Source organism: Babylonia areolata, chromosome 11, assembly GCF_041734735.1.
Source record: "Babylonia areolata isolate BAREFJ2019XMU chromosome 11, ASM4173473v1, whole genome shotgun sequence".
NCBI lineage: Eukaryota > Metazoa > Mollusca > Gastropoda > Neogastropoda > Buccinidae > Babylonia > Babylonia areolata.
In genome coordinates this window covers 29,780,879-29,793,378 of record NC_134886.1, presented here as the reverse complement: position 1 = coordinate 29,793,378, position 12,500 = coordinate 29,780,879, and the positions used below count along the sequence as shown (strand labels likewise).

The following is a 12,500-nucleotide window of genomic DNA, read 5'->3' as shown; positions in this document are numbered from 1 at the left end:
GTTGTGTTTGGTGCTGTTTTCGTTGTTGTTTTTAAAGGAGTGTTATAATTTATTTTTCAGGCTGTTATATTTTCCTTTTACTAACATGGTTGACTACCAGATTTCACTGAAAATATTTTCAACGAATCCTTCCAATATCTTTCTGGTTTCGAATGAAACATGTTGATGATTGTTTTGTTTGTTTGTTTTTTCTTTTTCCTTTTTTTTCCCGCCAGGTTTCCTTGTACATTTGTCTTTTCCTGGCTTCCTGTTTCCACCAAATCACACCGACAGCAATATATTTGAAAAATATGTTTGACGCAGTTCAAACGATGGTGTGATGTTTTTTTTCTTATGTTGTTGTTTTCTTCTTGCGACAATGGTGGTGGTGGTGGTGGTAGTGGTGATGATGATGATGATGATGATGATACTTATACAGCGCCTATCCTCGCTCTAAGCGCTTTACCAATGGTATGTGTGTGTTCATGACAGTGACTGTGCCCTCTTCTCGTCTTTGCTTTTAATATCACCCAGCTAAAGGGGTATTACGGCTGTCATATAGGCCTATAAGAAACAACGTTTCGGAAAATATCTATTACCGATAGCGACGATACGACACACGCGGAATCAGGTGAATCAGACGGGGGTGGGGGGGTGGGGGGAACACCCTGTCTTATCGAGGCACGTGCTTGTGGGCAAACAGCGACAGAATGAAGGAAGAAGAACTGTCAGAGCAGTGTGTTGTCATGCGGTCCAAGGGCGGACAGAGTGCAGCCAGGCGTGTGAACGAGTCTCACGTGCCGGGGCGATACGTCACGACTGTCTCCTTGTGTCTGTGACAACGATGGATTGCGGCTGTATGGTGTTTTTTGAAGCATCGTGTTTTACAACAGTTATTGCGATTGTATGGTATTTTGAAGAAGAAGAAGAAAAAATTTTTTTTTTTAAACCACGATTATAGCGCTTATTGCGATTACGTGGTGTTTTGAGACAACATGTTTTACAGTACTCATTGCGGTTACAAGGTGTTTTGAAACAGCATGTTTTATATAGTATGTTACAGCCAATGCCATATCCAATGATTAAGTGAGTACGTAGGCTTCAAAAAGTTTTGAAGACATTCCAGTTTCACATAAAACTATCAAAGCGCGCTGACTGATCCATAATTATATGCCACGTCCACTTTGCCGAACAAAGAAAAAAGCGGTAGACACTTGACCTTGGAAAACACACACACACACACACACACACACACACACACACACGAAAAACTGCAATGGTCAGACAATGAGACAGCTCATGTGACTGGGAAACAAGCGTCGAGGGAGTAATGCGATTGAAGCTGTGCAGCTGAGGAAACGCGGCATTCAATGTTCTCCAAGAAGCGGTGAAAGGTGACAGAGATGAGCGCATGTCGGACTCAAATACAAATGGAAGCGAGTCAAGGTGAAAGACCCCTATTACCCGGCCTTGTAAAACTATTGTAAAACAAATGAACTGCCCCCCAGTCCCCAAACTCGACGCCTCTCCCCCCCCCCCCCCCCCCACACACACACACACAAAAAGAGAGGGGGGAGGGGGAGGGGGGGCGTGAGATGGGGGCGAAAGACGACTGACCCCCATTACCACCGCCACTGTAACACCAAAGGAAGGGGCACTGGAGAGGTCAGCACTGAACGACCTTGAAAAGGTCACCAACATCGACGGTACGACGAACTTCCGAACGAAGAGCTGGGAAGGGAATGACCTGTGTGAGTGCTGAGGTCCATCAGTAGAGGATGAACCCCCCCAGCACACACCCCGTCATCCCTGCTCCACCTTCCCTCTCCGCCCCCCCCCCCCTGCCCCCATCCGTCCCCCCCCCCCCCCCCGCCCCCCGAACCCCCCCTCCTCTCTCCCCCTCCCCCACCCACACCCTTCCTCACCGCATCTTCTTCCCCTCTACCCAAACTGAATTGAGTCAGAAATGAAAGAGGGGGGCATGAGGAGTGAGTTGGGGGAGAAGGGCGGGGGGTGGGGGTGGTAGGGGCTGGGTAATGTGTGTGTGAGAGAGAGAGTGGGGGGGGAGAGAGGGGGAGAGGGAGAGAGAAAGAGGGAGAGAGAGAGGGGGAAGAGGGAGAGAGAGGGGGAGAGAGGGAAGGAGAGAGAGAGTGGGGAAAGAGAAAGAGGGGGGAGAGGGAGAGAGAGGAGAGGGAGAGAGAAAGAGGGAGAGAGAGGGGGGGAAGAGGGAGAGAGAGTGGGAGAGAGGGAAGGAGAGAGAGAGTGGGGAAAGAGAAAGAGGGGGGAGAGGGAGAGAGAGGAGAGGGAGAGAGAAAGAGGGAGAGAGAGAGAGGGGGGGAGGGAGAGAAAGGGGGAGAGAGGGAAGGAGAGAGAGAGTGAGGAAAGAGAAAGAGGGGGGAGAGGGAGAGAGAGGAGAGGGAGAGAGAAAGAGGGAGAGAGAGAGGGGGAGGGAGAGAAAGGGGGAGAGAGGGAAGGAGAGAGAGAGGGGGGAAAGAGAAAGAGGGGGGAGAGGGAGAGAGAGGAGAGGGGGGAGAGGAGAGGGAGAGAGAGGGGGGTCTGGGGGGGGGAGAGACAAAGTGAAGCACGGTTGAGTGAGAACCAGTTACAGGGAGTGACACAAAGATGATTGCCCGCCGCACACATCCGGAGGCACAAGGATGGGGGAGGGGGGAGGGGAGGGCAAGGGGGGGAGGGGAGGGCAACGGGGGGGGAGGGCAACGGCGGAGGGGGGGGGGCAGGGAGGAAAACACAATTACTGCACACACATAACGCTGAGTGCATTGGTACGGTGAATTCCAGACGGGGGAGAAAAAGTCTTTTAGTTTTATGCCCGCGATTTCACACACACACACACACACACACACACACACACACTAAATAATCGTCAGAATCCAATTTAAGATGAAAGAAGTTATGTTTAAAGCTCTCAACGCTGACCTGACGTAAATCACGTGCGCGCGTTTCTTCAGTGCAGATGTGATTCATCTCCGTTCACCCTTTACGCTACAGTACAATACTGTACAGCACAGTACATTGTTTTAAAGTACAGTAAAGTAAATCAAATCACACACACACACACACACACACACACACACACACACACACACACACACACACACGTGCTGCGCAGTCAAATCATGCACAGTCAAATCACGGAACAGAGGAAGAAAAACATTGTACAACCGCTGTTCCCAATGAAAACAGTCTACAGAAGCAAAGGATACATTATAATTTTCTCTGCCCTTTGACATATTCTTCCCTAATCTAAAACCCTTCAAAAATCAGTCAAAATTATAATTCCAATGTCAAGATCACAACATCAAAGCAAACTACTGATTGTCAAAGTTATATCGAAAATATTTCGAATGTTTATTGTTGTTTTGATCGAAATGGTTTCAGCTGTTTGTTTTGTATTGTTTGTTTGTTTTGTTTCTTGTTTTCTTCTACCATGGTAATCTAAAAGAACAACTTTTGACACGATGGTGTAACCATACAGAAGACAGTCATGGTTGGAACGGGAGAGGGTGGTGGTGGTGATGGTGGTGGTGGTAGAGACAGACACTGTGAATAAAAGAGGAAGGACATGTTCCGCTGTGGGTGTAATGGTTTTGTTGGAAGTAGATATAATATCTCTTCCTCTAAAGACGGGAACGTTTTGATTGAATGCGGATAAGGATGTTTATTTTTTTTCATTTATTGTTAAGACCATGGCCGCTAACGAAAGAATACAATGCACAAAAAGCACAGTATTTGCAGAAAATTAGACTTGCAACAGATCGGAGATGTAATGCCAAGTACAAGAAGTTCAGATTGTTCAGATGCCAGAAGCAGACTTAAACAAAACTGATTGGGACATGCATGTACGTGACATGTTCTGTACTCTCAAATTAGACGAAATAGAACAACATAAAACAAAACGTAGCTGGTCTACATTTCCAGTCAAACGTAAAATGTTTCCTGTAGAGATTGTAATGCAGAGAATTCTCTGAAATTCCAAACTGAAACCTTGCCGAAATAAATTTCAGGCGTCTGTCTAAATTTCATTCGCAGAGAGATCTTAACATCTTGACCACACCACACCCCCATGGATAAGACCACAGCCACGAACAACTTGACCTTAAGGGCTCATTGCCGGAAGGTCATTAAACTCAACTCTACTACAAATCTTAACATCGTGTCCAATACATGCAAAATCTGTTACCATTCTTACCATGTCAGTGCCACTATTGCTAACTGCACGCAATCAGGTCTTGCTGAATTAACTTGCCATCGCGCACACCTAGATTTTCCCACACAAAATCAAAGACAAACTGATATAACTTACAACAACGATTTTTTAAGCCAAATTTGTTATCTTTTTCTTCCAAGTATGTTAAAATTCAATCCTGAAAACTTTCTTTTTCGTGAAAAGGATTGAACTTTCTCAAAGTGCAGCATCGTCTAGACCCCAAAGTTGGGCCCCATGATAATTACGCAAAGTGACAGAGAGGGGGAATGGGAGGTAGAAAGGAGAGACAGGGAAGATGAGACAGCATTATTTCTTAGCTGATTTGCAAATGTGTTTCTCTCTCTCTCTCTCTCTCTCTCTCTCTCTCTCTCTCTCTCTCTCTCTCTCTCATGATTGCACATACCAGGACTAAATCACGCTCTTTAACTTCACCAGAAAGAAAGAAAGGAGAAAAAACAACAACCGAAAATGAAAACAAGAAAGTGACAAACGAAACGAGGGGAGCAAGAAATGGCGAAACGTAAGAAAGGACGAAAAAACAAAAGAAAGAAAAGAAAAGAAAAGGGTGCCACGAAATCAGTTAACAAAGAAACAAACGAAGACAAGGAAACAAACAAAAACAAAGCAACAGGGTAGAAAAGGAAAAAAAAACGAAAAGAAAAAGAAAGAAAGAAAAGAGGAAAGTGGATGCACTCCCCAATCCCCGACCTGTCAAGGCAGGTCAGGCCCACTGGCACACACCGGGACGAGAATTACCCTAACAAGAACGGACAGCTGATGAAGCTGAAGGGGTTAAGGTGCCTTGTGAGCACCGTTGGCAGGGGTTTAACGCTGTGCGCACCGCACGCCACGCCACGCAGCACGTGCCACACGTTGGGGCTTCGTGGGGCTTTTGTTTTTTTTTCCAACTGTGCGTGCACGCATACTGCTATGCCCGGACCCTGTTCGTACGCAGGTTAACTTCTCTGGCGAAGTCACGGAAAATCCTAGGAGAACTGGCAATGTGGGTACAGGGAAGATGGGGAGGTAGGGACGAATAGGGACAGAGAACCAGGAATAGTCAGAGAGACATTTGAGAGAGAGAGGGGGCTGGAGTGGTGGTGGGGGAGACAAAGACAAATAGAGAGGGATAGAGAGGGACATACACACATGTTGATTATAGTCTTCTTGCGCCTTTGATTTACCTGAGTTTTTATAACAAGTGTTACATTTTTTTTATTCTATTACTGCTACTGCTACCACTACTACTACTGCTGCTGCTGCTGCTGCTAGAGAGAGAGAGAGAGAGAGGCAGAGAGGTCAAAGAGGAAGACAGAGGATACAGAGTCAGACAAACAGAGCTAAAGATAAATTAAACAAACAGATGAGGACTGGAGGTGTGTGTGGACCTTTTCAACTTTCATTCATGAATACCTGGGTGTGAAAGCACGTGAAACCCAATGGAAATCTTACCCCACCACGGAGCCTTATTAACACCTTGGTCCTGTCACTGAGCCAACTGATATGCAATAAAGCAAGACAAATCACAAAGCGAAAACAAGACAACTTTCTTCAGGTGAGATTTGTTTACAATGGTCCCGTGGGAAAGTTTGGACAAAACTTGTGTTTGATCAGATAAGTTGAATGATTTGTTGCTGACTGTACCGAGCACACACACACACAAACAACAGCTGCTGCCATTGGTATAAAACAACAACAACAAAAACACCGCAATGCAAGGTTAACCCTACTCCAACAGTCCCGCCGACATTCAAACACGACCGAAAACAAACCAACTAAACAAACAAAAAGAACCCGACTTCATACAATTTACAACTCTTGTTAATTCGCTGGAACGGAACAGACGACAAACGACAGCTGCATACGTTTGTCAGTGTCTCTTTGGCAACCACACATCCCCGAAACACCGTTTTTCAAACGCAGGCAAGCTTCTCGAAAATGTCGTTCTCTTCAAAGTGCAATCGGTTTATCTGGTGACATCAGATTTTGTCATTAAAACGTTGGTGTTGTTTTTTTCGGGCACTGGGACTGTCCTCTGGAACTACAGAAAAAAGCTCTCTGTTGCTGGGAACGTTCCGTTTAACTATAGAAAACTATTTGGCATTAGGAATGCCCCCTCAGAATTGCAGCAAAACTCTTTGTGGTTGGATAGGTTCCCCTGTAGCCACAAAAAACACCTCTTTAGCGCTGGTAACGTTCCACTAAAGCTACAGAAAAACTATCTGGTGTTGAGGACTTTCTTCTGGTGTTACACTCACCAAAAAACGTTTTTCCCTCTGAAATACGGAAAAACTCTGTGTTGGAACGTTTCCATGAAGCTACAAAAAAACTCTTTCCACCTGGAACTTTCCTCTGGAGCTACAGAAAAACCCTTTCATCCTGGAACTTTCCTCTGGAGCTACAGAAAACTCTTTGCCCCTGGAACTTTCTTCTGGGGCTACAGAAAAACTCTTTCCCCCTGGAACTTTCCTCTGGAGCTACAGAAAAACTCTTTGACGCTGGAACTTTCCTCTGGAGCTACAGAAAAACGCTTTGTCCCTGGAACTTTCCTCTGGAACTACAGAAAAACTCTTTGCCCCTGGAACTTTCCTCTGGAGCTACAGAAAAACTCTTTGTCCCTGGAACTTTCCTCTGGAGCTACAGAAAATCTCTTTGCCCCTGGAACTTTCCTCTGGAGCTACAGAAAAACTCTTTGTCCCTGGAACTTTCCTCTGGAACTATAGAAAAACTCTTTACCTCTGGAACTTTCCTCTGGAGCTACAGAAAACTCTTTGTCCCTGGAACTTTCCTCTGGAGCTACAGAAAAACTCTTTGTTCCTGGAACTTTCCTCTGGAGCTACAGAAAAAACTCTTTTCCCCTGGAACTTTCCTCTGGAGCTACAGAAAATCTCTTTGTCCCTGGAACTTTCCTCTGGAGCTACAGAAAAACTCTTTGTCCCTGGAACTTTCCTCTGGAGCTACAGAAAAAACTCTCCGCTGGGAACGTCCCGTGTAGCTACAGGAAAGACTTTGGTGCTTGGAAGTTTCCTCTGGAGTTACAGAAAAAACTTGCTGGCGCTGGGAATGTTTCCCATTCCTACAGAAAATATCTTGGCGTTGAAAACTTTCCTCTAAAGCTTTAGACAGAAAAAAAAAACTCTTTGGCGTTGGGAACTTTCCCTCGGAGCGACAGAAAACTGGGAACGTTCCTCTATAACTACAGGACAAAAAACTCTTTGGCGCTTAGAACGATTCACCTGAAGCTACAGAAACGCTCTTCGTTGATAAAGTTCTTTTCTAGAGCTACAGAGGAAAAAACCTTGGCACTGGGAACTTTCCTTTTAATTCACTCAGTACGGCCGGTCCTCTCTTCTCCTCTACACAGACCCCTCGGATGTCCAGTGGGTGGCTGAATGACCCAACCTTTAGCTTCCGTCGTCAGAACTGTGGTATTCTTTGTCAACATTCACCTCTTCAGGATAAGAGCGTTCCGCTTGTAATATTTTGATAATGGTAATTGGGATGAAACGCTGTTAAAGTCGTCTCTTTCGCCGTTCGGATGGAGAGAGTTAATCCTCAGAAAAACACAATAGTGCTGGGAACATTCCTATAGAGTTACAGGCAAAAGTAGAGCTGGGAACTTTCCCTTGGAACTAGTTGAAAAACAAATTAAATAAATAAAAATTTCTGGTACTAGAAACTTTCCTCTGAAGCAACAGTAATGGAGTGTCCTGTGCGTGCCTGCACCCATCGTGAACACAGCGCAGGCGCCTCCAAGGGTGGTGGAGGATTGTTCCAAGGGCGGGTGGAGACAGTGCTTCTCTGGGTCCTCCCCAGCACCTACGGGTGTTTCTCTTTCTTCTGGTGCTAGAAACTTTCCTCTGAAGCAACAGGAAAAAAAAAAAAAAAAAAAAAAAACCTCTCTGGTGTTGGGAACGTTCCCCTGGAGTTGAACCCCAATACTAGGTGCGCTGCTGAGAGCTCTGTGGCCCCGTGGAGAATGAAGACAGGCAACGAGAGAAGAAAAGGGGGCTGGGGGGGGGGGGGGTAGAGACTGTGTGGGACAGGAACAGTGCCGTGACGCCGCCTGTAATTTGTCTTTCTGTCGTCCATTATTAACACGTCACGCTCGTTACGCTCTGTCTCATAAAACGTCATGCGGCCTACGTAATGCACTTGGCGAGACGGAATCCCCGCTAGTTTTACATTGAAAAAAATACATATATATATAGATATATGTGTGTGTGTGTGTGTGTGTGTGTGTGTGTGTGTTAGTGTGCGAGTGCATGTGCACAAGCACGTGTCTGCACATGAGAGAGAGAGAGAGAGAGAGACAGTGACAGTCAGTCATTCAGAGACAGAGAGACAGTGAGAGATAGACTGAGGTGCTGATCGGAAAGAACGGCAAGCAGGCGAAGAAAAAACAACACAACCGAGATGGAGAACAAACACGAATGTTTTGCAACAACAATAACAAAAAGAAGAAGAAGGAAGCGGAGGAGGAGAGGGAGGGGTACAAAAGCAAGATGTGCGAAAAACAAAAAGGACATGAGAAAGAGAGAGAGAGACACAGACACAGACAGAGTGACAGAGAGACAGACAAACAGAGAACACACACAGAGACATAGGCCTCCGCACGCACGCACGCACGCACGCACAGAGAGAGAGAGAGAGAAATATATGATGCATGAGATACAGACAGACAGACAAGCAGACAGGCAGCCAGACAGTTAAACAGAACAACAACAAAAAAAAGAGATAGGGACGGAAGAAAGACAGACATAGAGACACACAACGATACAAAGACCTAGACACAAAGAGGAGCACAGAGACACAAACACAAATACAAACACACAAACGGACAGACCAGAAACACCCGCGCCAAAATGTTTTTCATCCTTACCTCCTCTCATAGCCGACACACCAGTTTCGTGTGTACCCGCAGTGAGGTTTCCACACCTTCACCAGTCTGGTAAAGGCCTGCACACACGGCTGTCGTACCACCACCATCTCCACGTCCTGGTATGGACACACGTTCGGCCTGCACACACATGGACACACACCTAATCATAATTATAGCCTTCAATGATCTATCAGTATCAGTATCAGTATCAGTAGCTCAGGGAGGCGTCACCGCATTCGGTCAAATCCATATACGCTACACCACATCTGCCAAGCAGATGCCTGACCAGCAGCGTAACCCAACGCGCTTAGTCAGGCCTTGAGAAAGTAATAAATAAATAAATTAAATTAAATTAAATTAAATAATCAATACTGGTAGTGTTCCTGGTCCACAAAGAGAATTACATTAAATAAAAAAATTTTAACTTATAATATAGGTACTGTTCGTAACTCACACATTGGGAAAATCAGGATACGTAGTAATCTAACAATGCAGGTAGGTGGTAGTGCACACGCACACACAGGATACATAATGATCTGACAATACAGGTAATGTTCGGAGTAAATGTTACTGAGCGATGTTCAACCGTTGTTGGGAGCATTCGTGTTCGGACGCTTGACAAAGACATGGCGATTACTATTCATTTGTGCGTGTGCTTCGTGTCTTATAAAACCTTATTCTATCATATTCTGTTCACACACACACACACACACACACACACACGCACAGACACACACACGCACGCACGCGCACGCACACACACACACACACACACACACACGCACGCACGCACGCACACACACACACACACACACACACACATTCATTTTCATAGCCTTCATCGTCCTTATTTTCTTCGTCATCGTATCTATCGCCTCATCAGTTGACTATCGAAGTCGCTTTTTTGTTTGTTATTATTGTTTAGTCAATCATTACAATCGTCACCGTGTTGGTCTTCACGTCCTCTTCATTATCACAACAGTCACCAAAGAACACACAAGTTCAGTAACTTTTGTTCATTGAAGAAACTCAGAAGCTACACAACTGCTCGCCCTCTGCTAATTAACGCTTTCTATCTGCTTCCACACAGGTAGATAAGAGTTAATTTCCTATAACTAGGTGGTTTTATTTATCTGTGCGAAACTTTATCTCCTCAGTTCGCCCTTCCGATGTTTAGTTGTTGTTTTTTTTTATTGTATTTCACATGTACTTCGCCGTTTCCAAGCGCCTGACCGTGAGGGTGTGGGTTCGAATCCCGCTCTCGCCCTTTCTCCTAGGTTTGACTGGAAAATCAAACTGAGCGTCTAGTCTTTCGGATGAGACGATAAACCGAGGTCCCGTGTGCAGCACGCACTTGGCGCACTGAAAAAGAACCCAGGGCAACGAGAGTGTTGTCCTCTGGCGAAATTACATAAAATGAAATCCACTTTCATAGGTACACAAATATGTAAGCATGCACTCAAGGCCTGACTAAGCGCGTTGGGTTATGCTGCTGGTCAGGCATCTGCTCAACAGATGTGGTGTAGCGTGTATGGATTTGTCCGAACGCAGTGACGCCTCCTTGAGAAAGTGAAACTGAAACTGAAACAAGCGCCTGAACAGAAAGTACACACTGAAGATTTTGAACAAGAACATGCACTGTTAATCATGAATTCTTTACTTGCGCTTGAACAGAAAGTACACACTGAAGATTTTGAACAAGAACATGCACTGTTAATCATTAATTCTTTACTTGCGCTTGAACAGAAAGTACACACTGAAGATTTTGAACAAGAACATGCACTGTTAATCATTAATTCTTTACTTGCGCTTGAACAGAAAGTACACACTGAAGATTTTGAACAAGAACATGCACTGTTAATCATTAATTCTTTACTTGCGCTTGAACAGAAAGTATACGCTAAAGATTTTGAACAAGAACATGCACTGTTAATCATTAATTCTTTACTTGCGCTTGAACAGAAAGTACACACTAAAGATTTTGAACAAGAACATGCACTGTTAATCATTAATCCTTTCCTTGCGTTTGAACAGAAAGTATACGCTAAAGATTTTGAACAAGAACATGCACTGTTAATCATGAATTCTTTACTTGCGCTTGAACATAAAGTACACACTGAAGATTTTGAACAAGAACATGCATTGTTTGTTAATCATTAATTCTTTACTTGCGCTTGAACAGAAAGTATACACTGAAGATTTTGAACAAGAACATGCACTGTTAATCATTAATTCTTTACTTGCGCTTGAACAGAAAGTATACGCTAAAGATTTTGAACAAGAACATGCACTGTTAATCATTTATTCTTTACTTGCGCTCGGACAGAAAGTATACACTGAAGATTTTGAACAAGAACATGCACTGTTAATCATGAATCCTTTACTTGCGCTTGAACAGAAAGTATACGCCGAAGATTTTGAACAAGAACATGCACTGTTAATCATTAATTCTTTACTTGCGCTTGAACAGAAAGTACACACTGAAGATTTTGAACAAGAACATGCATTGTTTGTTAATCATTAATTCTTTACTTGTGCTTGAACAGAAAGTACACACTGAAGATTTTGAACAAGAACATACACTGTTAATCATTAATTCTTTACTTGCGCTTGAACAGAAAGTACACACTGAAGATTTTGAACAAGAACATGCACTGTTAATCATTAATTCTTTACTTGCGCTTGAACAGAAAGTACACACTGAAGATTTTGAACAAGAACATGCATTGTTTGTTAATCATTAATTCTTTACTTGTGATTGAACAGAAAGTATACGCTAAAGATTTTGAACAAGAACATGCACTGTTAATCATTAATTCTTTACTTGTGCTTGAACAGAAAGTATACACTGAAGATTTTGAACAAGAACATGCACTGTTAATCATTAATCCTTTCCTTGCGTTTGAACAGAAAGTATACGCTAAAGATTTTGAACAAGAACATGCACTGTTAATCATTTATTCTTTACTTGCGCTCGGACAGAAAGTATACACTGAAGATTTTGAACAAGAACATGCACTGTTAATCATGAATCCTTTACTTGCGCTTGAACAGAAAGTATACGCTGAAGATTTTGAACAAGAACATGCACTGTTAATCATTAATTCTTTACTTGACGAAGCCCCATGATTCAACCCATTTCTGCTTGCATCCCCATCAGCTAGCATTATGTAAAATATGGGTGACAGAGAAATAAAACTCCAAAACGTCCTAGCCAGGGTTTGAAATATGGAGCTTCTTCTTCTTATTCTTATTCTTCTGCATTCACGTACTGCAACTTTCATATTCACTCGTATTTGCGATTGGGCTTTTACGAATATGACCGTTTTCACCCAGCCATAATTATATGCAACCACACTATCGTCTTCGGGGGAGCTTTGTCATATGGATAGTAAGTGAGCCTTGTTAATT

At 43.9% G+C, this 12,500-nt stretch overlaps 1 protein-coding gene across 17 annotated transcripts in view; it reads right to left on the bottom strand.

The window, feature by feature from the left end:
* Nucleotides 1-12,500, bottom strand: part of LOC143287646 (uncharacterized) — a 378,570-nt gene that overhangs the window by 277,987 nt on the left and 88,083 nt on the right. For all 17 annotated transcript variants that reach the window (XM_076595773.1, XM_076595775.1, XM_076595774.1 and 14 more), the window contains exon 2: nt 9,090-9,227. In XM_076595773.1, the coding sequence (XP_076451888.1) occupies nt 9,090-9,227 (138 nt within the window). The remainder of the gene's footprint in view (nt 1-9,089; nt 9,228-12,500) is intronic.